This window comes from Rattus rattus, chromosome 16, assembly GCF_011064425.1.
Source record: "Rattus rattus isolate New Zealand chromosome 16, Rrattus_CSIRO_v1, whole genome shotgun sequence".
Classification (NCBI taxonomy): Eukaryota; Metazoa; Chordata; class Mammalia; order Rodentia; family Muridae; genus Rattus; species Rattus rattus.
Window position 1 is genome coordinate 34,136,611 of NC_046169.1, and position 25,367 is coordinate 34,161,977.

Genomic DNA, 25,367 nt, shown 5'->3' on the forward strand with positions numbered 1-25,367 from the left:
AGGGGCCCCCTCATGACTCGCCATTCAAGAGGCCTGAAGGTGACAGGGACGTAGGGCCCCGGCTGGCGGGCTCCGGGATGGGGGTTGGGGGCAAGTCAGCCGCCAGGCAGGCTCCGGCTGGGTCTTTGAGTCAAGGCCCCCAGGGCAAGCAAGTCCTAAGGGCTAACTTTAGAGTGCATTCCCTCGTCACCCCCCTCCAACACACACATAGGCCCCGAGAGGATCCTGGAGGGTGGGGAGACCGAAAGACTGACAGAGGCCTCACCGTTTATACATATACATTTACATAGGTAAACACATAGATTATTGAAAGATTCAAAGATAAATTGAACTCCAAGAAGATAACTTGCCTAACTGCCTCGGGACTGGTTGTGGGGACGAGACGGCAGCTTCCCCGGGTGCCTTTTGCCTTGGAGGTCCCACTGAGCTCCCAAAGTACCTTGCCTCTCACGGCCAAACTAAGTGTGGAGTACCCCAGCCCTGAATGTCCATGAATAAGGGAGTCTGCTTAGCCTTTTCCTGTGCTAGGTTCCGTGGGTGTAGGCGACTTTATTTATTTTGCTTTCTGATCCATGTCACAAAAGGGAAAAACGAATTAAAAGCGAAAACCCTTCTTAGCTCTTACTTCCGGTCGGATTCCTGTTAGGGGGAGAAAGCCGACTTTGAACACAGGGTAAAAATCTTCTCCCATTAAAACTGAAGTATATGAAGTTCCTCTTTACGAAATCTAATCAGGCCCCTTTCCCCTCTCCCCGCTCTGCGCCCTAAATTAAAGGGAAAATATTTTCAAATCAACGTGGCCCCCCTTGGCCTGAGCAAGGGGCTTGTTTTCAGCCTTTTAACTTGAGTGACATCTCATTTTAGGTTGCTGGGAGGGGTGGGGGTGGTCTTAATTATTATTTAAAGAGGGGAGGAAGGGAGCAGGCAGAAAGATCCCCTTCTATCTTTCCAACTTTGAAAGACACTCTTGAAGAAATCATTAACACAACGTCAAAACTCATTTCAATAAAAATTTATTGAAATTTCAGTGATGTTCTTAAAGAGGAGGAGAATTACAGAAAACTCATCGAGGACTAAACACAAAATACGCCTTCTTTTTTGTTGGTTTTTTTTTTTGGTTATTTTTTTATGTTTTTTTTTGTTTTTGTGTTTTTAAGTTTTTTGTTTTGTTTTGCCTTTCACGGTTGTTTGAACCCAGTCCCTTTCCATACACCAATCAAAAACAAACAAACAAAAAAAAGCCATCAAGTTGAACAATGAAAACCTCACTTGAGTTAGATGTCAGAGTCTATGAAAAAAATCAGGAAGGTTTTTAGGGTGGGCTGCCCCCCCACAACAATCTCAACCCCTCTGGGGTGTCAAGGGTTTAGGGAATTTCAAGTGGAATTCCTCCCCAATTTTGGTGAAAATAGGAAAGAGTACTCCGACCCCACCCCTCCAGTAAGAAAAAAACAAAAAACAAAACTTTGCAGCCAGATTTACTTGAAAGCACGGAGATGTGGATATAGAAGCCTATGCTTGTTAGTGTGGATTTGCCATCTCCTGACCTGGAAATAAAACCCAAAAGGCAAAACAAGAATAAAACCTGACAGACACGTTCCTATTTACATCCAGCTATGTACAATTCAATAAATTAAAGTTTAACTTTCTGAGCAGTCATATTCCACCTATTTACAAGAGATATCAAATAATTACATAAATACTTTGTCCAATAGTCGTTGTTTCCTCTTTATTATTTCTTTTAAAACCTTGTTATTGCATATACAGTTAAAAGGAACTAATGGTCCAACAGGCACACGAAAGCCCTCTACAGCGCTTCAGATAAAATAAACTCCGTTGGTTTCACGCCCGTGGCTCCCCCTGTCACCCCACTTCCTCCCGGTTGCCAACTTGAGCAATGTTGAGGATGGGACTTCCGTTCTTTTTCCGTAAAAGGAAAAAAAAAGAAATCCAAAGTAAAACCCAGAAAACTGTAACATGCAAAAAAAGAAGCCAGCTCGGCTCTTAAACCATCACAATGTTTAAAAAAAAAAAAAAAAAAAAAAGACACAGGATTCCTTTAATATAGACCGGGCAAGGGTAAGGCCCTCCTCTCCCTGCCCCAACGAAGTACTCAGCAATTGGTTTGAGTTTCAGTCTTCATAGACAGTTCCACGGAACTTCTACCCCCCACCCCCATATTGGTTTTGTTTGTTGGTTTGTTTAGGGGGAAACTGTTTCCACTGAACACACGAAGGGGAAAAGGGAAAAGATTCGGGTGAAGTCTCTCAAAGACTCGTGCTCCTGGCCGGGCTGGCTACCTTGTTCTTCAGCCCCAGCTTCCACAACAGTCTGCGCAGAAGTCGCTCTAGACACAAAAGCCTGTTTGCCCCCTTCAGCCCCTCGGCTCAAAGCGACAGCAGCCTGGTTACACAGCCCAAGACCACAGGGCCTGTGGTCTCTAGCACGCTCTCTGGAAGGGCTGTAATTCTCCTTCCCAGACAAAACTGAAAGAGATTGGGGGCGGGGGTCACCCCATGTGGAAGGCCCGTGGTTTATTTTACATCTAACAAAGTGCACTGGCAGATTTGACCAAACTGGAATGGAGAGACCTTAGGGAGGGGGGCGGGTTTTGCTTTTTGTTTTCTTTTTTTAAGGGGACCCGCTGCAGGACCTGTCTGGCTTGGCTTCCAAGCCACTGACCAGTCGCTGGATGCTCTGCAGTTCGCTGGTAGCCGCCTCCTTCTCGGAGCAGAGTTTGGGTGACAAGGACACTGAGCCGGAGGACAGCGTGGACGAGCGGCTATTCAGTTCCGACCCGGAGTCCACAGCCACGGAGGCTGGGCTGGCTGCCAGGACCGCCGATTTGCCGTCTAGGGGCCCCGCAGCGGAAGCCATGGACGGTAACGCAGTGGCCAGCAAGCTGCTGCTATCAGGCACCGGGACGGGGATGGAATACGGGCTGTAACGCAGCCTGGGGCGCATGCTGTTCAAATTGAGGAACGGGTGGCGGTGCACGGAGCTGGAGGCGGCCGCGGAGGAGGCCGCAGCAGCTGCAGCCATGTATGTGTAGGGGTAAGGAAACAGGCTCCCAAAAGGCGACATGGCCAAACCCTGGGGAAGAGAGAGAAAAAACATAGGGGGTCAAGAGAGTCTGTGGGGGGGACCCCTCTCCTCCACCTCCTGCTATCTGGGGCAAGCCACCTGTTTTGGAGGAGTGGAGGGACAATACTTTTTCCCTAGGTTGCATGCTAAACTAAGGGGTTAATAGACGGGAGAGTTCCTGGCTATTAAATCTTCCACAATATGTCATCCATGGTGCCTGACCCTCAGGGCTATTAACAAGTTCTCAGGAGGGCAAGCAGCTGCACCTGTTGAGTGGCCTCTGCGAGGCCTTCCACCAAAGAGGCTAGAGTTAAACTCTGGTGCACACGGTATCATCCTCTCTTCCACTCTCTCCCCTAGATCTTTCCCAGGTAAGGGAAGGGGGGAAAAAAAACGATGTAAAATTGGGGGTAGGGGGAGTAAAAAGGTGCTAATTTAAGATAGCAAGCACCCAGCCTCGGAGGAGGCTAGTTTCCAGGCGGGAGACTGAGGCAGATGGGGGTGGGGCAGGAAGGCATACAGAATCGAGATTTGAATGCCAGAGCCCGGGGTGTGTCCTTTACCCGGGGATGCTGCTAGACTAGCCTGTTCTGGCTGCCCGTCCTCAACCTGTCACCTGCCTGTCTGGGGTGGGGGTGGGGGTGGGGGTGGGGGAGAGTGCAGCGAGGTAGGGTTCGTGGTAAGTTAGAGGCTAGCCCTTTTCTCGGCCCCTTCTTCCCCCAGTGAGGAGGACCATGTGCCTTTTGGCTCAGGCAAGGGAGACGGATTGGCTCAGACAAAACAAAAGGTGGGAGAAGGCTGGGGGGGAGGGAGCCAGAGAGGCTTCCCACTGGGTTCAGAGCCTTCTCCCTGAGCCTTTCTGTACATAGGCACAGCTGTTTGAACACACACACACACACACACACACACACACACACACACACACACACACACACACAGGCTTGACAGCCCCTCCCTTCTTGGCCATACCCACGTGCGTGCAACCCATTAACCCTTTGGAGACAGGGCTGGGCTGTTCGGGAGTGGGGTGGAGGAGAAAAGGCTTTGAACTAGGGAGAAGGCTTGCTCACTCTCGACCAAATTCTCACCCAGGGACTCAGTCACTTCCCCTCCCCACACCCTAGGCCCTTCCTGGGGGAGTCGTGGCTAGGAGCCTGGGGAGGAGAAACAAATTGTCTGGAAGAAGCAATCAAAAGAGGTCCCTGGAGAGTCAGGCAAGGCTCCGCTGCACCAAGGGATCAGCTGTGTGACCTGAGCCAAGGGATTCAACCTCTCTGGGCTCACCATCAAATGAGCCGAACTTGTCTTAAAGCTAATAGTATGGGTCTAAACTAGGCACAGCCTAACTTACGGGGAAACAATTTAAGGAGGACCTTGGGGGTATGGGGGGGGTCACGATGGCTCCTGGGATTGATGCTACACCCTGACTGAGGGTCAGTAAGATATTCTAATAGTTATTAGCATGAATTACTAGGCTAAGGTTCCTAGGCAAGGGACTGGGACTAAGAGACTGGTTTGAACTGGTGAGGGGCGGGCAGGCAGGAGCAATACCTGGGAGGCCAGAACGTGTTGTTGGAGGTGGAAGGGCAGGGTGGCAGCCGACGCCCCGGACAGTCCCTGAGCTGCGGCAGCCGAGGCCATGGCTGTGGAATCGAGGCCTGAGACGCCGGTGGATGCCCCGGATACTGTGGCCAGCAGGGGCCCCATGCCTGCAGCCATGCTGGAGAAGGCGCCGCCCATGGCAAACTGGCCCGGGTGCAGGAAGAGAGGGTGCCCGTTGAAGAACTGCTGGCCAGCAAGGCCCGGGGCGAAACCCAAGCCCGGGAGGGGCCCCTGCGTCAGGTGCGCGGTGGCGTCTGTCTGCACCGACAGCGGAGCAAAGGCGTCCTTGGCCGGCAGCGCTCGAGCCTCATCCACCTTGGCGGACACCGGACCCTCGCGCCCGGGGCTCCTGCGCTCATCCGCTCCCGGAACGCGGGTGCTAGACGAGATGGTGGCCGGGCTGTGGCGCGAGTCTGGTGATGCCTTGTCCAGACGCGCAGTGTCGCGGGCCCGGCTGGGCTCCGCGGGGAACAGCTGCGCCCTGGTGGCTGGACTGCCCTTATCGCGGCCCGGCTCCTCGGCTGTGGTGGTGGAAATCTTGGCCGTGTCGCAGGCCTCGGGGCCATGCTCCTCCTTGCTTTCAGCCTCGGCGTCACTCTCGGCTTCGCTGGGACACAGATCTTGGGGAGGCGAGGAAAAGGCAAGGGGAACCGATGGTCAATGTCCTTTCCTAGTTTAAACCCCACCCCCAAACCTCTGCCAGGCTCGGTGCCGTGCCAACACTGGGGAATCTAAGACAGGGGGGACAGCCTTGACTACAGGGTGAAAGTATATCAAGAACAAGACTCCCCACTGGGCAGTTTACAGGCTGTGTAATCCTGACTGCACCACTCCCAGCCTTCATTTTCCCTTTCTGTAAAATGGGATGATGATAATGGTGGCCATTACACCTTTACACTTCCAGAAGAATCACAAGTGTTCAACCTCCCCCAGTCAGGCCCCCGATTGGCAGCTTTTCTTATTGTAATGTTTCTACTTTAAAACAAAACAAAACCAGAAAGACAGGCCTCTACCGAGCCAAAGGTTTCTCTTGCATCTCTATTGGATTGCAAATTCGCTTTTTTTTTTTTCCAAGGATGTAAACCCGTGACCTCAGTACTCCCTCGTAGTACATTCCGGTTACCTTCAAAGTCTTTGGCTCAGAGAGCGACAGAGGTCAGGCACTTCCACAAATTTGTGAATAATTTGGGAAGGATTTGTTTGGAATGAATCCTGACGATCTGAATGGCCTCAGGCAGAAACGAACGCCCTCGCCAGGAGCCTTCGGAGTCTCAGTTCCCACAGAGAAGGCGGGTGGGACAATCAGATCTCTTTTTTTTTCCCTTTTCCACCTCTCTTCCACCACACCCTCCTCTGTGGGTGTCCTCCCAGAGAAGGAAAACGAAAAAGAAAATTGAACCCCACTTTATGTTAAAAGCTTAAATGGATTGAAGATATTAAAAAAAAAACTTTCCCTTTATTTCACTTAAAAAACAGGTTTCTTCCCGTTGAGAGCTGTCTTTCTAAATAAACGTCACTTGCTCTTTAAACAGAAAAACTGGCTTGAAAGTCAAACCACCTTTTCTACCCCTACCCCGCCTCTCCAAAGCTGAACCTCCCCGCTCCCCCAGGGCTTGGTCTCCTCCCCCACAGGCTGTCCCTTCTCTTCTATCACCTTCCCAGGTACTGGGTGGTTGAGGACACAGGCCTTCAAGGGACCCTGTAGAACACTTGCTCACCCAGAATTCAGCTGGATGACTGGAAAGAGGTCAGAAGGGCGCAGAGACGGAAGGACAGACAGAAGGACAGAGAGGTGCTCCAGGTGCTTTGTAAAACTGCCTTGCCAACAGGACATGGACGCACACATATCAGCCAAATGGGACTTCGGGGGAGGGTGTTCTGAGTTCTCCTATGCTACCCCCCACTTCAAATGACGTGTCTGCAAATTCTAGAAAGGCCTACCCTACCTGTGAAGTGAGCCTGCTGGTTTAGGCCCTTCCCTAACTCCTAAGGCCTCAGGGCCAAGAAACCCTGGAGTTTGGTGGTGGCAGGGAGAGCCAGGCTTACCTTTGAGGTTGGAGGTCCCCACGGTGGATACAGCGGGAGAGGAGGCCTGGGCAAAGCAGTTGAAGGCCGCCTGCTCGCTGGAGGACTCATCAGAAGTTCCGGTCTCCTTCTTGTGCCTCTCATCAAACACCCTCATGGACTGCAGAGTGAGCTGCTTTCTGTAACAGGGGACCCACACCCCATCGTCAGTTAGAGAATGGTACCTCTGTGTCCCTTTTGCTTTCTTCCCCCCCTTTCCTGAGTGGATCACACCTCTCCCTTCTGCCCAACGTGAACCCTGTGACATGTTCTGATCCCAGGGTGGCCACACAACACAGACCCCAGCATTGTTCTTGCCTGTTTAACAGGGACGACTATGCATTAGGAAAAAACTTGGCCTGGAAAATTTGTTTAAAACCTCAGGACAGAGGTTAGAGTTGGTTGGGGACAGTCACGCACCAGCCGTACAGTAGTAGAGAGGGTGCCGGTGGACGCCTAGCCCAAACTCCTGCACCAGTGTTAAGATGGGCAGGAAACATTCATTCATGGTACACCCAACTATAATCAGTCCACCCACATTTGTTTTGACGTTAGAAGTTACGTTTTTGCTTTCAGGACAGTGTTTCTCAGTGGTGGCTAGATCTGTAGACCAACGGGGATGGCCTTGAACTCACAGAGATGCACCTGCGTCTGTGGGGGATTAAAGGTGTACCACCAGGCCGGGCTTACAAATGATTTTTTAATGCTCAGACCCCAAGGGAATAAAGTTTAAAAATTGATACATAGTTTGTAGGAAAATCTTTGAAAATGGGGGGGGAGGGGCCGGCACGGGCGTGGTCTATAGTGTCCAACTGTTTACTCAAAGCAAAAGATGCAGAGAACCCAGGAAGGAGGGAGTGGGGAGGTGCCCTGGACTCTTCAGTGGGCCTTAACTCAAGGCTGGTCCAATCTGGGACTTCAGGTTGCAAAGACTCTAGAATAATCTGTGAATAGTTTGGTCCCTTCTTGGGTCTTTCTCAGGAAAAATGCCAAACTACAATCTGTTTCCGCTCTCCCGATCTCCGAAACCCTTTTCTGGTCAGAACAGCAATGTAGCCTTGGTTCCTTTAAAGGCAGCAAGAAACAGAGAGCATTCTCTACCTGGGCCACTATGGAGCTGACGCCCTCCCATTCTTCTCAATCCAAGTTATCTTGCACCCCCACTTCTTCCTCAGACTTCCAGGTGTGAACCCAGGGAAAGGACTTCCTTCAATTACCCCCTAAACTAAAAGTCTTCTTCACTCACCTTTTCTCTCTCCTGCCATTGCCAGTATCTCGAAAACCTTTCGCAAAAGGATTGTTGTCTATTTTTAACTGGGTTATCTAGAGGAGACACACAAGCAAGGCGGACATTAGCTTCACCTTCTAGAATGTTCTAAACCTGCCCCTTCGCCCCAACTCCCCAGTCTTCCTCTACAAATTCGACTGCCCAAAGGATCTCAGGGATGCTCTGTGGAGAATGGTAGCAGGAATCAAGGGAGGGGCTGAACCATCAAAAAGACTGTAGCAACCTACACCCGTCCTGGCAGCCAAGCAAGGATTCCTCACTGAAATTATCCACAGAAATTACTTCCCTTGGACAGTTTAGATTTAGAAATGAGACTACGGAAAAACAGCCAAGAGACACAGCCCGTAGATCTGAGTTAGTAGCTTCTGTTTTTTTTTTTTTTAATGCATCTTAATTAATTATGAAGTGTGTTAAAATGCCGCTTCCTGCTGCTTTCTAACCTCCAATCACATACATGCATGTATGTACACACACACACACACACCCCAAAACCTTTGCTGTGAATCTAATAAAATTAATTATGGGGTTTCACTACCTTGCACTAGAGTGACCCCCCCAGCCCCCGCAGAGGCAAGAATGGAGTGGAGGGAATTTTAATACTGAAGGTTTTACAGAAAAAGGAATGGCTACTGGTGATAATATTTGTTTCATTTATGTTATGGTTCTTGTTTGTTTTCTTTTTTAAACCACCAACAGGAGGTAGAGAAGGACGGGGGACTCTGATTTTTTTTTTTTAAGTCATTAAAGTAACAACTTAATTGATACAACTGTCACAGGATTCTGGGTCTAGAAGGGCCTTGCATTTTTTTTTTTTTTTTTTTTTTTTTTTTTTTGCAGATTGCTATCTTAAGACCTCCTCTCTTCATAGAAAAACTATGTATCCTGTTACGGGGGAGGTGGGAACTTGTGCACTGCTTTTGGGTTCTGTTCTTTAAGGGAGGCCAGACAGTAGGTTTTGCTGGAGACCCGAAGAGGAACAGGTGGTGACTTCTCACTCAGCCTAGGGAAACCTAAGGATCAGTGTCCAGGGGCCAGGGACAGTGGCCACGAGTTCGAGTTCAAAGGACAAGGTGTTGCCAGGTAAACCAGACTTTCCCTGAGGTCCAGGGCTCAAGTGAAGTTCACCGAGGGCCCTCGACCCCTCCCCTCCTATCCACCACCACCAAGTTCCATGCTAGCCAGTCACCAAGGAACACTCCTCTTTGGGTCTCTTTGTGTGTTCGTTTCCTTGACCTTCAGGTCAGGAGAACTGCAGATTCCAGGCCTGGCCTCCTTGGGGAGCCCTTCTTAATCCTGGCTTCAGGATTCAGGTCGGATGGAGGGAGAAAACCTTTAAGATGACCTGGTGACTCTGTCCACCTTTAGGTGCGAAGCCTCAGATGGCTCAGTTAACATAATAGCCCTGTATCAAGGTGTCTGCACACACACACACACACACACACACACACACACACACACACACACACACACCACACACACACAACGCCACCGCCCACCAGCATAAAAAGTAATAAAAACAAATAATCTAATTCAGGATCTCTGGCTAGGAGAGGAGAGGCCATCCCATTTGGTCCCAGATGCTTTTCACCTTAAAACTGCTAGCTGGTTTCTTTCAGTACTCATTTTCCTTCTCTCTCTCTCTCTCTCTCTCTCTCTCTCTCTCTCTCTCTCTCTCTCTCTCTCTCTCCTCTTCGTTCCTCCTGAAGAGGAGGAACTAGGAAACGTCAGGAGACAAGCCCCAGAGATTGGAACAGCCATCTGTTATACCACAAGCATCAATCTCCCAGCTCTGAGTCCTGTTCCCCCCCCTTCGAAAGGAAATCAGGCCTCCTCTCTTCCCAGTAGAGTCAGTCGCACAAGAAAATTCCAGACTCTCTACCCAAGGCCCTGGTTAACTCTCTCAGCCCTCAGCCTCAATAGGGAGCAAGGTTAGAGGCGGCATCCAGAGAGAGAGAGAGAGAGAGAGAGAGAGAGAGAGAGAGAGAGAGAGAGAGAGAGAGAGAGGCCCTGTGGGTTGGTACCTTGTCATTCTGATAGGCAGTCACGGCGATGAATTCTGTTTCCGGGAACAGGTATGTGCGGAAGGTACTGTAAGGCAGTTTCAGAATGTCGTTGGCTCTGACGATGTGGAACCGCGGCTGGTACTTGTGCATGGAGTTTAGTATAGTCTGTGGGAGCAGGGACGGAGACGCGCACGTTAAAAGAGAAGGAGAAGACCTCGCCAGGGCAAATGACATCCTTATTCCCTGCCAAAGCCGACATCGTCCCCGCGGCTGGGACCAAAGCCCGCCTCCTTGGGGTACGTTTCACTCCACAGATGTTATCTTCTGGAGACTCCGAAATTGCTCCTCGGCAGAACTCGTGCCCCCCCACCCCACCCTCTACATATTCATTAGTACCTTGTACCCTAGCCTACCTGGGTCCCAAAACTATAATTCCCCTGCCACGTTGCGTGATCGCTTGGGAAGGCCAAAGTCTTAAAAGACAGAGAAAAACATGCATTTTAATTTACAAAATGATTCAGTAGTTTAAGCGCCCACTAATTGACAAGCCCAATCCACTTAAGGCTTTGAGAGGCTGAGCTCTAGAGAGAAATATTTATGCCCTAATCAAATCAAGGGTTTCAAATGCAATCCCTGTCCGCTTTAGATATTTCTGAGCCATTCACGTCTTCCTGGGCCTAATCTTTCTGCTTATTCATCGCTTATCACTGTTTATTCTATTGAAATGTCGGGGAGGGGCAGCGTGGATAGGCAAAGGTCCCCTGGCCTGACTTTCACAGGCAACCCAAGTCTTTCCCTAAGTCCCTAGGCACACTGGAGTACTCGGGAATCCTCAGGCACTCCCCAGTACACACGCACCATTATATTTTGTCTAACACCAAAGGTTTAAGCGTGCTTCTAGTCTGACTTTCACCCAGGCCCGAACCCCTTTTAGCAAAAGAAATATACGCCCGGAAACAACACGATGAGGCTTCGAACATTCAACTATCCCAAGAAATGACATGGCTAATTTCAAAGAAATAAAATAAGGTTTGTAAGCAAAACAAGCCCCGTCCAATCACAAAACTTTACAAAGCGATTCATAACTTTTTTAATTCTTAGTATGATTCTACACCTCCAGGTCCGGAACCCACCCAGGCCCTTTGATTGCTATTCCGGTAAATTCTTCTAGAATGTCAGGTTTTCCTTTATCCAGGGAGCAACCACCCCCACCCACCCACTTTGCAATCATGTTGCAAATTTAACAAAGTTGGTTCTGGTAGCAACCAACAGGCAGAAAGGAGTCTGGGCCCAAATTCTGAATTGACTAGGAAGTCAGACCTCCCCGAGAGTCTTACTGATGGTCAAAGAAACTTACAAATCCGTGTTTATCCGAAATGTTGTTGGTGAGTTTCAGTTTGTGGAAAGTGACGACTTTGGACATCCATTGCTCCCCCGTAGCGGGGCTGTCCGGGTGGATGTACATTCTTTTTGGCATTTCGGGGTCTGCCTTACCGGCCACCATCCACCGAGAATTGTGAAATTTATATCGACAGTCATCAGCAGCTATAATGTCCATCAATAAAATATACTTGGCCTTTTTATCCAGCCCAGAGCACCTCACTTTAAATGGAGGGAACATTCGCCTACAAGAGCACAGAAAAGGGAAATACACAAATCAGACTCTGTAAACGGCTCAGGACCTCGGACATGGCTTCTGAGTTGCTTGGCACCGACTAAACGCTTAAACGCCTTCTGCTGGGACCAGAGAGTCCGTAAGGCAACAGCAAGTGAAATTGTTTACTTCCCCGCTAACATTAAAACTGCTCAATACCTCATTGCTTTCCTATCCCAAGCCTCAAATCAAATTAATTACATCAACCTCCTCTAAGAGGATCTACCATTTCTTTTTTTAAAAAAGAAAATGTTTGCTTATGTGACTGTTTAGATTGCCTTCTTATAAAGTCTGATGGGTTCTTAAGTGTTTTTTTTTTTTTTTCTATTTAGCTGAAACAGCTAGAAGCAGGGTTCCAAAGAACTATGGTTTGTAAAGTTTGGATTTTCCACCAGCTGGTTGATGGGAAAACATTTAAGAATTATCGAGGAAATAAATGCCCAGTTATGGACCGAGGCTGCCAAAGTGTGTGTGTGTGTGTATGTGTGTGTGTGTGTGTGTGTGTGTGTGTGTGTGTGTGTGTGTGTGTGTTACAGTGAGTTCTCTGAGCGGAGACAGGCTAGCGTCCGGGCCTGGTAACCCATCCACGATTTAAGCTATAAACCACATTCCTCTACTCTGTAGGCCACTGCAAGACTCCGATGTTTAAATTCACAGAAGTGCTGGCTTTCTGGACTTTTGACTTAAAAGGAAGTGCCCGGTTATGAAAACCGACTAAATGTCTTGTGGGTTGGGAAATGACCCGATGCCAAACTTTGGCCTCAAGTAGTTTGGAAGGAGACTGAAAAGTAGGGTTTTAATTTTGTGCCCTTTCAACTGGTATCTTGATAAACCTCAATGCTAACTACCTAGATTTTTTTTCCCCTTAAATCAGTTCTTTTAAATGCTAGTCCTGGGGTCCTTAACAAGTTTGTTTCGGTCAGGCAAGGACACTAAGCGTTACGTAAAGTATTAATAATATTCAAACACAAAAGCAGGGTGCATATCCTCGTGAGTTCCTTGGGTCTACATACATAACCTTAATTGTAAAAACTGCCTGCTCCGGCTTCCCTGGGTGTGCAGACGTGTATGACGGCCACGGGAAAGAAACCTAAATGTCCTTCCCTCTTCCACTGGTTTCTCTGTCCCACACCCATCAGGGTTCAGGCCCCCTTCAGCCCCAGAAACAAGGCTGAAGAGAGGAGAGGGCCTGAGGAATCCCCACAGGTCTTCCACTACTGTCTAAGAGGGGCTTTATGGTCTGTCTTGGGAAATAAAAATCAAACAAACAAAAACCAAACAGAAATAATGATATTTCAGAATGGCTTTATACACGGGCTCCTTCCTGCAACAAGAGGATTTCTTTTTCTCAAATCCTGAAGACGCGAGTGCGCGTCTCCCTCAATGGAAAACACCCTGTATTCTGTAGGGAACCCCGGATACGGGTCGCTAAGAACCATGCAGAGGGCCCGGGTAGGCTGAAACTTCCTGACCCTCAGGCAGGGCCCAGGAGTCTCCACATATTTGGGGGGACAGGAAGTTTTCGTTTCAAACGTTAACAGTAAGCCAGAATCGTTTTAAGGAGACAGACAAAAGAGATATGAAAAACTTCAGACGGCTTTGGGGCAAGGGGGACCCCACTGATTACTTACTTACCTTCCTGACTTCGTAATGACCATCTCTGTACCCCGCTTGTGAAACTGGTCCCAAAGTTCCTTGGCCTCCAGGTGCACCTTGGGGTCGTCTTCTACGTCTTCTTCGGGTTCCATGGTCTTCAGAGGCCTCAGATGTGCCTGGGGTCCCAGGGATGAGAAAGGGATGCCGGTCTCAGCAGCCCCCACTAACTGATCCATGATGGGTTTGGCCAGGGCTCCGGGCAGCGAGAGCGCCGCGGCGCCGTTGGGAGGCAGCGTTAGCGCGGGGAAGAAAGGCGGCTGGTGGCCCAGCACCGCGCTCATGGCGAAGTCCGGCGCCCGGTGAGGTAGGAACGGATGATAGGCCATGCTTGTCCCAGGGATAACCGGATCTCTCATGGAGAGGCTCATCCACTCCAGACAGGGAAGCAGTCCTCAGCTGCTGGCTTGGCTCCGCTTTTGTTGTTGCTTTGCAAAAATAATAATTAAAAAATTCAACAGCGACACATAGTTTTGTTTAAAATTAAAAGGGGGGCAAATTACCAATAAAGCGTTCGAAAGGGAGGGGGAAAGTGTCTTTGGGGGAAGAGAACGCCGCTTTTAAAGAGGACGAGGCGACAAATCGAGAGACATAGCCGCTGCAGGGGCTGTCCTGGTGCCTGGAGTGTGTTGGAAAAGCCGCTCCTGGAAGTCGGTTTCAGCAGGGCAAGCAGCAAGCAGGGGCTCGACTGGCGCCCGAGCCCTGTGGCTTAGCTGGAAATAGACACAGCAGCCCTTTCCCGGGGTGGCTCCCCGGCTCCCACGCTCTTTGTTGCCAAAGCGCAAGGTTCTCGGAGACTTTTTTTTTAACCTTTTTTTCCGACTCCTTCCCCCGCCCCCTAGCTCTTCTCTGGCTTTCTCGCAGGAGGCGTCTTAGTTGAGCTAGACTCTTGCTTTCACAGGCAGCGAGATCAAGGGGGAGGAAAAGTCTCTCCTTTAAAAAAAAAAAAAGCGATTTAAGCCCCTTTCCAGCGGAGCTTTCAAAACTCGAACAGCGACTCTGGCTTCGGTTCGTGATCCTCCTCTCTGGCTCCGGGCTGCGTGCAGTGTCTGGGTGGCGATCGAAGGGTGCCTGCGATCTTCTGCCTCGGGGACCCGGCTGTCTTCCTTGTGCTAAAAAAACGTGAGCGAAATCGCTTTCCTAAAAATAATAAATTAAAAAAAAAATCAGCGTCCCGGCACGCAGGGCGAGGGACGATCAAGAAGACGGGTGCAAAAAAAAAAAAATAGGAAAGAAGGAAAAGAGAGAGGAGCGATTGGGAGCTGGAGTAGGCGAGTAAAGGGAGGGAGAGAGAGAAAGAGAGAGCGAGCACCTCGCCACCCTCCTCTGCCTCTAGAATTCCCCGGGCGTCTGCTCGGCGGCTCTGGACGGTCGGGCTGCGCTGTGGGCTGCGGGAGCCCGAGGCTTGTTGATTGGCTCTTTGACGCTTTCGGACCAATTGTGTGGCTGCATAGGCGTGGTTTTCACAGGTCGAGTGCTGGGGGAATAGAGCCGAGTTATAAAAAGAAGGTGTCGGAAACTGGAACGTCGCTGCGCCGCGCGGTACTACGGTCTGTCCTGCGTTTATGTCAACATGATCAGAGGGGAGGGCGGGGAGCCACCAGGGCGCCGCGCGCTCACCAAAGTCGCCTCTAGGTGGCTGATCCAGAAGAGAGTTCGCAGCAGCCTGAGAGCTCGCCCCGGCTCCTCAGCTCAGCCCACGTCTGAAAGGCCTCAGCCATCCAAGCCTTGGGATCCGGGGAGGAGGCTGGGCCAGGGAGGAAGGGGGAGGGAGCGAGGGCGGGAGTCAGGCAGCTTGCCCGGCTTCCGAGGCGCCGGGCAGGGGCGCTCGCCTCTCGCGCGCTCCGAGCGCTACAGCTCAAGCCTGCGGCCGTTTCTCTTGTGCAGATCTGCAGCTTCTTCCCTTTCCCGGGCCCCGGGCTAGCCGAGCCGACCGCGGAGCTTCCCTTTCGGCCAATGAGCCTTAACAAAAGCTCCAGGCTCGCGCAGCTCTGGAGCCCCACGTGGAGCCGCCCAGCCACCTCTGAGTCAAGTCCTCTAGCTCGTGAGCCGGGGTGCTTCGGATTCCCGAGCCACTAGCGCAGGGGATCCCACAAATCTTTCTCCCCGCTGCGTGCTCCCCACCCGCAGCCACGTGCAGAAAACCAAATGCCCCCTGGGTATCTGTGCCCGAATGCGCGCCGACACACTGGGACCGAGCCCCACGCGGAAAAACACACGCGAATACGTACAAGGCCTGCGCGCCCGGCCCAGTCTACGCTCGCTCGGCTTTGTGGACTCCTTTCTTTTTTAAAAATGTATTTACTGACCCTTTTGAGCCCCGTTCCTCTTCCATTCGGATGCGGACACCGGTGTTCCACTCGGATGGGGGTGTGGGTGTAGAGAGAACGAAGCCGCTGAAACAAGTGAGTGCCCCAACTGCGGGCCTGTCTCGTCCAAGCCTTTGCTCTCACCTCCCGGCCAGCTCGGTGGGGAGCCGCCGCTCTGGGCTGGGAGAGCTGGTTGGGGGAGGTGCTCCAGCCTCGTATCTTCCCCGGGCATCACACTTCTCTCTGGGTGCCTCTGTTCCTCTCCACCCCGGGGACTTATCATAGCAGAAGTTGGGGGGCGAATTTGTAAAACAAACCGTGAAACAACGTAACCCCCTATCTAGATGTCGGGAGGCTTCGGTCCCCGCTCACCCTAGGGTGGGAGGAAGGCCAGATCAGACTTTGATTGGTGACCTTATAGGACCCCCAGCCCCAAACCTGCAGCCCTTGTTTGTGGGTAGAGGTGAGCTAGCATTCCAGTTTAAACGGAGGACAATCTTAGCAGAATTTTTAGTTTTCCTGGGACAAGACCTTTGCTTGGAAAGGGAACAGAAAGGGGCCTGGTTTCCGGGCCTAGAGATTAAGCTTTGAAGGTTTCCGTGTGGACCATTTGCGCCTAGATTTTTCCCTTGAGGACCTCCACCCACTCTCCCTCACCCAGGACCCCTTTTCCAACTGCAGGTCCAAACTAGCAGCTACTGGGTGAATAGGCCGTTCCCTCCCCCAGGTAGGGAAGGACATTTGAGGCCACGAGCTTTTCCAGTCTTACATGTTTTGATGTACAAGGTTAAGAGCGTTTGGCGCCAGCCCTGCGACTTCTTCCACGGTGCGGCCAATGAGAATAGAGTCATTCTCTGAACTTGGTGTGACCCGCCATCTCGCCCCTTTCTTTCCCCTTCTCTGACTTCCCGTGTTCACGGTTGAGAAGGGAGAAAGAGGGAGAGAAACGAAACAGGAGGTGGTACCCTAGGCGGTGGCTCACAACACCCCTTCCCCAGGCCCCTGTTCCAGATTGCAGAGAGTGCAAGAGGCCAGGCCAGGGCCCTCTCAGCACAGGCCACCGAGGTCAGCGCAGATTCTCTGCAGGCAGAAGGCTCCCCCTCCCCCTCCTTGCCTAGCTCTTCTAGCCAGAGCAGCCCCTAGAACCCAGATCTGCTTTACCGGTATTGGCCGATTAATCTCTGCGCTCCCGCGTGGAGTGCAAGAAAGCGCTGTGCAACTGCAGTGTGTTTGACCCCTTGGTCACCTCACGCGGTGCCCTGAGGGTCCACAGGCTAGCCAGAGACCTTGGCAACGGGTACCAGCGTTCTGGCCTCAGGGGTCTGCTCTGCAAACGCGAGGCGAGCTCGCTGACTTTGCATGCAAATATCTGGCCTTGCTTTTTGGCTCCAGCGTTGGAGACAGAGCAATTTCTGACCCTCACATCACCCCACACACAAACACCCTTCAGTTGCCTATTTTTGACTGTAGCTCTAACTTAACCCTGGGGTCACCCCAGTTTGCCACTTCTGGCTTCCACCCCCCCCCCACTTCAGTGCGCCAGGGAAAAGGGGGGGGGCTGTGGAGGAAAGTTTGCGGGGATTCAGAATCGAAAATGTCTACATGTTGCTAATGGTCTACAAACTTCCGCCAATTACGACTGACCTCCCAGACGCTGCCCCTGGAGGCTCGTGTTCTGCCAGGGAGGCCGCGGCGAAGCCAGGATCAAAAGCGGGAAGGTGCGAACTCTTCTTCGTCGTTGCCTGCCCGCCGCGCCCCCCTCCTGGTGGGTGATAAACCCACTCTGGCGCCGGCCTTGCGCCGGGTGATTAATTTGCGAACAAACAAAGGGGGCCTGGTGGCCACTGCATTAGGGTTAAACATTGGCCAGCGTCTTCCTCAGGCTTGTGGCAGGCCTGGCCTCCCGGAGAAGCTACAATGTTAGCGCGCCTCGAGCCCCCTCGTGAGCCTCCAGCTGCTGACCCTTGGTGCAGGCTGGTTCTGTTTCTAGACTCCTTGGTTGAATTTTAGCCAGTCTTTCCAACAGAATCGGGAACTGGCTGAAAGACGGGAACCCTAGAAAGTCGCTAGAGAAATAGCTCTCTCTTTTTGCAGTTTTTTTTTCTTTTTCCTTCGCAGTATATAGGGCCTGGGATTTTGAACAAGATTTAAAAAACACTGTAACGCCAGCAGCTCTGCGGCAAAAGAGGAGATATAGGACTTCAAAAGTGGGAGGGGGGATGAGAAGGGGATTACTCGGCCTCAGTCAACTGTCCCAGCAGGCATCGGCAAGCCAGAGGAACGGGAAGGCGCCTCTGCAATATTCCACTTTCTCTGTGGCACCTCCTGCCTCACACTTTATAGGGGGGCAGACACACTGACCCTTTTGTGACCGAATGGTGTTTATCTGAAACTTAAGGGAGAGGGAGGGGGATGAGGGGAAGGATGGGATGTAAGCAGGGTGGTTGGCTAGGTAACTGCTCTAGAAAGTCCCTTCGCTTGCTTGTGTGAGGTCTGGCTGGACTCCGAGGGAGACGCGCTGTTACACTCTTATGCCCTCTTAAACCTTTGCTCCTGTTCACCACACAGCTTTGTTCAGTCCGGGAGGTGTCTCTACATTGGATAGCTTGATGACAGGAGGGCATAGAGCTTCTCCTGGGGTGGGGGTGGGGGTCTGGGGCCTGATGATGAATTTGGGAGAAGTAGTCAAGACGCTAACTTTTCTATGGAAGAAGTTCTTATTAGCCTGGCAGGGCAGACGTGGCTCTTTGGGGCCTGATGTCCTGGCTGATTTGACCCTAGGATCTCAGTCCCTTTGACAGGGATATACTTTGAAACTGCCCAGAGCGGCAGGGTAGGATTCTAGTCCTCTGTTCTATGGTGGGACCCAGGATTTCTTTATTGTCTGGTCCAGCCTGGCCTCTCTCTGGACACCTGGTGTACCTTAACACTTCAGGTCCCCCCCTCCCCAGCCAGCACAACAAGAGAGTGAGAGAGCTCCTGTCTACTCCCCAGCCCAACCCCCCTGTGCATGCTAGCCTTCCACCTTAGATGGAGCCTGAATTCTGGGTCTCCCTTACCTCCTCCTCCCTAACACTTGCTGGGAGAGCTTGATGCTCCCTGGGCTAGTGACTTGGTTCTCTGAGGATGGGTTAGTTAGCGTCCTTGAAAATCTGCCTAGTGCACAAACCTTTGTGCTGGAGAACAGGGCAGAGAATAGCACCTCTTTCCCTACCCTCCCTCTAGCCTTTCCCCTCTTTTATTTTCTTCCTTTCTTCCTTTCTCTTTCTTTCTCCCCCGACCCCCAACCCTGGTGTCTCTGGTCCTGTCCATAAAGAGTTCTCTGAATGCACAAGTGTGAGCCTTCTCTGGGTTTCCCATCCAAATCCCGTTCTTCTCATCCACTTGGGTCCCCTGTCTCTAGCACCCAGTTCTCTTCTGTGGTTTTTAGTTTTTGATTTGCTGTCTGTTTTCCCTAGAGGTCCGGCCTCTTTCTAACTCCCTTCCCCAGGCCCCAATCATTGTGACTCACCCCCCCCACACACACACTCACACTCACACACACTTTTCCACTAATTTTGACAGCCCGGGATACCACTTCCCAGGGTCCTAACAAACACCTTTGCCTCCTCCCTTTGACTGGGGGGGGGAGATAAAAACACTCTCTGCTTGGCCCCATTTGGTCTCAGCTGCAAGTTTCTCCTTCCCTTAACTTTTCCAAAGCCACTTAGGGGGAAAAAAAAAAAAAGGTATCCCTGATCCCTACGTCCTGGGATCTGCTTCCGACTCTAAGGCAAGAACCCAGAGTGAGGAGTTGTGGGTCCTAACTCCTGCCTTGTTTCATAAGGACGCGCCTTTCCTGTAAGGAGTTTTTCTCTGTCCTCTGTCCTCTGACATCCTTCTAAATTATTGATCAGGGCAATCCAGCGCCAGAGTCTGAGGCGGTGATTGAGGGAGACAATGGGTCCGTGCTCTTCAGCCTGAGGAAGCAGGCTCTTTAGCTTTGCTTGCATTGGTGCCAGGTTGGTTTACCTCCTGTTTCTAGGAGGCCATTCTTCACGTTCTCACCCGTGTGTACTATGCCTCCTGTTAATGTAAATGTGGTTCTGGCAGAGGTGAAGTGGGGGAGATTTCACTCTCTGCATTCTTTGTGTTAGCACTCACCTCTCATCCAAGAGGATCGCCTCCCAAAATGGCAAATTTGAACCTAGCTAGTCATTCAAATAGGTTGAAGTGGGGGCAGTAAGGAGAGAGAAGTGTGTGTGGGGGTGGTTTCTGGGGAGGGTGATGGTTTTATACATCTTCTAAGCTCCTCCCTCTAGAAAAGGAACTGTGGTTTCCTAATGTCAAGCCCAACAATATCTCTAGGTTCTCTCTCTCTCTCTCTCTCTCTCTCTCTCTCTCTCTCTCTCTCACTCTCTGAATGAGTGTGTGAATGTGTGTCAGAGTGTGTGTATGTATGTGTGTGTGAGTGTGAATGTGTGTGAGTGTGTGAAGGTGTGTGTGCAAGTGTGTGTGCAAGTGTGTGTGTGCAAGTGTGTGAGTGTGAATATGTGTGAAAGTGTGAGTGTGTGTGTGTTTTACTCAATCTAATAAGAGGTAGCACAATGGGTATTGCTTACTCTAGCAGGAGTGGATTTACAAGGAAAGAGCTGGGATTTTTTTTTCTTTTTTTCTTTTTAAAATCTGAATCTAAAGGGCTAGGGGTTTCGCAGGCCAGAGCTGACTCTTACCCCCCCTAGGTATTTTGACCACCCCACACCCCTCTTTCTTCAATACCATCTTTCTAGATTAGGATGTAAACAGCCCCTCAGTGATCCACAGCAGAATTTGAGAGAGAGAGAGAGAGAGAGAGAGAGAGAGAGAGAGAGAGACCTTTTAAGAGAATAAGAGAATGAAAGAAAAACACCGCAGTCTCCAGCCGTCACCTGAAGATTCAAAGTGGCATTTTGAAGAACTCACTTTTACTTGCTTTTTCTGGTGTTTGTCATTAAATGCCAGGGCTCCCGAGGTCTCGGGAGTATTACCCTCTGGGAGCATGTGGGGCAGAGAGGACAAGAGGAGACTGTAAGGGAGAGAGCATGGCAAATTCAATGGCTACTACTGTCAGGAAGGTTGACAGGCCCAAGAAAGATGGGTGCCTCCAAATCTGCTGAACTAACTGTCCCCAGGTTGCCTAGAACACGTTTTCTTAATCTGAATACAATATCCATTACTGTGCTCCCCCCGCACCCATACTGGGTTTCAATTATACCGGGACAGAGCCCAGAGTTCACTGGTGCCCGGTGCAGCCTCATTTATCTCTAAGAAAGACACAACTGAAAGCAGCAGAGGACACAGACGCCGTCATTGTTTTGGGTGGGGCGTTCTTCCTCTCTCCTGTCTGTTCGCTTGTTCCTAGCTCTTGGCCAGACACTCAGCTTTCTAGTGGGCCCAAAGGTAAGGGCTGCGTGGCTCTCAAAAGTGGTTAGGGTACCCAGAGAAGCTCCCAAAGATGGAACTGTCCTCCGGGGCAGTCACAATCCAGGTCTGGCTTGCCCAACTCTCCCATAGCCAAGGGAACTGTCCATACCCATTTCTCAGAAACATGGATTAAGTAGCAGCCCTTGGGCCACCTGTACCTTCTGTACCCATGGACCCTGTTCAGCAGGGGCAGAGTTACATACGGATGGTGGAGGAGACTCACGTCCCTAAAAATCGTATTCGTCTCCTCGCTCCCAAAAGGACTGGGTGTCTCCATTACATTTCTACCCAGCCGCCCAGTCTTTCCCAGATTGCACACCCAACCCTGCATATTTTAGCTGCTCTACGTTTTGCATGACATAGAAGGAATGACCAGTGCCCACTGGAGGACTTAGGCAAGATCCTGGAATCCTTAAAGGTCCCTAGTTTGAGATTTAAAAACACACAGCTTGGAGAACTTTTCTCCTTTCTTCCTTCTTGGGGGAGGGGGTTGTCATTTATCTTTTAGGGGAAGGACAGGAAAACGGGTAATAAGAGAACTGTTGGGTTGTGAGGGCGCTTCTCCTGAGAGTTTCTTTCTCTGGATAGATTCCACCTCCTGCAGTGGAGAGGAACCTGCACTCTTTCCCAGTCCTCCCTAGGAAGAGGCTGTGGGTGAGGGGCAGCCAAAGCACCCCAGAAGCGATTTTCAGTAGTTTTCAACAGGGATAGGGGTTTCGCGGAATGTCCCTCCCTCCTTACCCAGACTTCCAGCCCCGAAGGTGCAGTGGCCTCGGTTCAGATCCAGGCCTGGCAGAACGCGGACCCAGAAAGCACTCTGCCTCCGATCTCAACTGCAGATGGAGGTGGAATAAGGGGCCTTGGCTCTCTCTCCAAAAGCCACCTTGGTGCTCAGAATGCCCATAACACTCAGGAGGCCTTCCCCGGTGACTTGATCGCGATCGCCGATCGCGACCGGGTTCACAGGGGCCCGGGAACCCGCGCAGGTGATAAAGAGCAGGTTACCTGCTCGGTCCCTGCAGCTGCGGGGCCCCAGCGGCACCAGCACCTCTCTAGCCGGGTAAACTGGTCTCCTTTTTCTTTTTTCCTTTTTGATCTTTGAAAACAAAAAGCGACATTGTAGTGATGCGGGGGGGGGGAGCAGTCTTCCCCTCCAAGACTGCCATCATTTTAAAGAATAACCATTTATTTCTATTTTTCCTTTTCATGCTTGACTCCGGTCTCCGCTTGCAAAGAACAAGCCGGGTCTGAGTGGAGGAAACATTGCAGGGTGGGGAGATTAAAAAAAAAAAAAAGAAAGAAAGAAAGAAAAGGAAGGAAGGAAGGAAGGAAGGAAGGAAGGAAGGAAGGAAGGAAGGAAAATATTGAAAGAAATACAGGCATGCACCTTCAGTCTCTCAAAGTATGGGACAAGCAACTGTCCCATGGGAGACGTGCTGAGGTCTGGAGAGAGCCGAGATGAACGGCGGAGTGGGGGCGAATGGAAAGCCGGGAGAATGCGGGACGGAGGGAGCGTCCTTGCCAGCTGCTGCTGCTGGGTGTTTTTACCACCACCACCCCCTTTTGGAGGCTTCTGATTCCGGAAACAAGTCAACCTTACAGCCCAAGAGTTACTGTATAGATGTTCCTGGATCCCTGCTCTCCGAGCCCAAGCCCAAGGTTCAGGCGGAGAAGGGAGGAAGGGCCGCTGCCCCTACTTTTGGCTTTGCTTTTGAAACGTCCCTGAGCTCTCCACGTGTCTGCGGGTTCCCCGAGCTTGAGTTGGGGGGAAGGTTTGGGGAAGGGGGAAGGGATGGCTGCTCTAATTGCCTCTGAGTTGTGTGGGGGTGGGACTGGGGGGTGTCTTTTTTTCCTGCTAGGCCTTGATGGGGGTGCCGGGGACGCATTATTAAACCCAGACGCTCGAGGTCCAGGAGTTGGGGCCATGAGGAAAAGATTTACAATTAAACCAATTGGGGCCGAATACAACCATCCGAAGTCCGCAGGTGTAAATATCACTTCGGATTTTTTTTCTTTTTCTTTTTTCCTTTTCATTCCAAGTGGCTTGGCTCCCCCACCCCCACCCCACCCCGCAACACACTGTAGTCTTTTTTGAAAGCAGGGGGAAGAGGAGGAAACACGGTCCAATGGAGTTAAGATTTTTCTATTAGACAAGTTAAAATATGACGGGTTTTTTCACTTTTATGTTCATTTTTATGCCCCGAGTAACCCCAACAGGCTTCTCTGTTTCATTCCCCATCCAAAATTTAAGAATTGTTGAAGTCGGTGAAAGGCCTTTTGGCTGTAAGACTATAAATGTTTTTAAAGGACTAGAATAGATTTGTGTGCGCGCACACGTGTGTGTATGTGTGTAACAGAATTTTTAGAAATTATCTGTCTGTCTGTCTGTCTATGGAGATGGGTGAGAATGTTGTGTTTGTAGTGGGAATGAAGGGGGCAGGGAACTGGGGATCAAGGAAACTCTTAGTTGGGATATCAGAAGACAGGCTTCAGATTCAAATCTAGGGCAATTGGTCTGGCTCGCAGTCTGGACTCGGAAGATCTGAACTTCAAGAGTAGATCCGCCTAATGCCTGCGGAGTTTACTGAGATGCGCTTCGATGCAACTGGGAGCTTGTGTTCCATTGCGCTATTTAAACGTCAGAGAACATCACATCTGTGTTTCTCAAATGTTCTTTGTGGGCACCAGTGTATACATATGGGCTTTCTAAGTAGCTCAGAATATGAAATTAAATCTCTGATTAAAAAACGCACTGCAATCGCACCCCACGGGCACACGCCTATTTGATCCATATAGACAGAGTTAAATTAACGCTGTAACTACACACTTACCCTCTCTTGGAGCAATAAAGTCTGTCTGTTACAAATTACCAGGGAATTGGAGAATATGCCCTCGTTGCCGACATTCAGTGTTTTTAAGTCTCCCACTAACCCGCTCAATAATATATGTAATATGTGTGTGCCTAGGCACGTTTCCAAAAAAATTAGCGATAACATCCCTCAAGTATGAAAGTAGTGTTTTTCCGCCTTTGCTTTCAGGATTAGGTGCCTTTCGGGAAGCGCCGGAGCAGGGGGATGAAGTTTTCCCAAGTCTGCGTTGCATGTAAGGGCAGAGCATCTAGGCGCCCCGACTACAGCCAGTTTAAGGTCACGGGTGCTACAATTAGGAAGACAGGACTTAACACGTCCGCGGTGCCGGGAGCTGCAAGCGTCACCCAGCCCAGGTTGAGCCCTCCATCTGCCACAGGGAAGTCTCCGGGGAGTGATGTTGCAACCTCCCCTCCCCCTTTTGTGAAACATTCCCTGCCAGTTGTGCACGTTGTGTATAAATATAGGGTTGAACCCGGTCAACCCAAGGCAGAGCGAGGATAGAGAGAGGTACCTAACTTTGAGGAAGAGGAGATGGGGAGGAACTGGTGCTCACTAAGGACCCTCTCCACTTTTCGCTCTCGGAGAGGCTCTGAGGACCCCCGAAGAAGGCGCCTTTGCCGCGTCGCCGCTGGATGGCGCTGGGGAAAACATGGCGGGTGGAGCCTGGTCCTCCGTGTGCCTCCCGAGGTCTGAGAGAATCTCTGGGGACACATTAGGTTGTGGGGAAAGGCCCCCTTTTTTTTTCTGAGGCTCTCCCATAGCAGTTGCAGAAGCCAAAGCCAGGGAGGCTAGGGAGGAAGAGGATCATTTAATGAGTGACAGATCTGAAAAGTGAATCCTCTGGGAAGGCTGGAGAAGACCGGGATTCACCACAGAATTCACCACAGATTCGGGGTGCCCCGCCCGGAAATGCGCCCGTGTCTCTGAGGCTCCACCTGCACTAGTTGAGTGGTGGGGGAGAATCCGAGAACCGAGGTGCCAAAAAAAGTACTTGGTTTCCTGGACCCTAGAGAACTGCACCCCTTTTTTGCAAAGTTTGGTTCTCCCCGTCCCTCCTCACTCCCCACTGCTGGGCAGAGTGAGGGATTCACGCGAGACAAAAGGAAATGGAACCGAACAGGAATGAATGTTGGATTGGGAGTATCCACTCCGACCTCAGGACTCCTACTTTTGAGGGGTCCAGGATATCTTGAGGTCTGGACGGAGCAGGTTGCCAGATGGCTTCAGTGGTCCTAGAAGAGACTCCATCAAAGTCACTAAATTCAAACTATAGGCTGGAGAGATGGCTCAGTTAGTAAGAGCAACCTTGTTCTTGCAAAGGACTCAGGTTCAGTTCTCAGAACCTACATGATGGCTCACAATGGTTTTGTTCTAGGGGATCTGACTCTCTTTCGTGGG

The 25,367-nt window shown here is 50.9% G+C and overlaps 1 protein-coding gene across 2 annotated transcripts; it reads right to left on the reverse strand.

Annotated features, from left to right (window-relative positions):
* Positions 1–996: 996 nt before the first annotated feature.
* Positions 997–14,880, reverse strand: Tbx3 (T-box transcription factor 3). Of its 2 annotated transcripts, XM_032886924.1 has the most exons (8): positions 13,331–14,880; positions 11,399–11,666; positions 10,455–10,514; positions 10,060–10,206; positions 7,997–8,073; positions 6,733–6,890; positions 4,636–5,306; positions 997–3,093 (listed from the first exon to the last, which is right to left on the reverse strand). In XM_032886924.1, the coding sequence occupies exons 1-8, from the start codon at positions 13,717–13,719 to the stop codon at positions 2,632–2,634; spliced, it is 2,232 nt and encodes a 743-aa protein (XP_032742815.1). In that variant the 5' UTR covers positions 13,720–14,880; the 3' UTR covers positions 997–2,631. The 2 variants fall into 2 exon arrangements, with proteins under 2 accessions (XP_032742815.1, XP_032742816.1); XM_032886925.1 differs by lacking the exon at positions 10,455–10,514 and having other exon boundaries at positions 13,331–14,731.
* Between the last annotated feature and the right edge of the window lie 10,487 nt (positions 14,881–25,367).

Coding starts and splice junctions, on each gene's coding strand:
- Tbx3 (XM_032886924.1), bottom strand. CDS start 13,719: ATGAGCCTCTCCATGAGAGATCCGGTTATCCCTGGGACAAGCATGGCC. Junction 11,667..13,330: donor GTCATTACGAAGTCAGGAAG/GTAAGTAAGTAA, acceptor GTGCTCTTGTAG/GCGAATGTTCCCTCCATTTA. Junction 10,207..10,454: donor ATTATAGTTTTGGGACCCAG/GTAGGCTAGGGT, acceptor CTGCTCCCACAG/ACTATACTAAACTCCATGCA.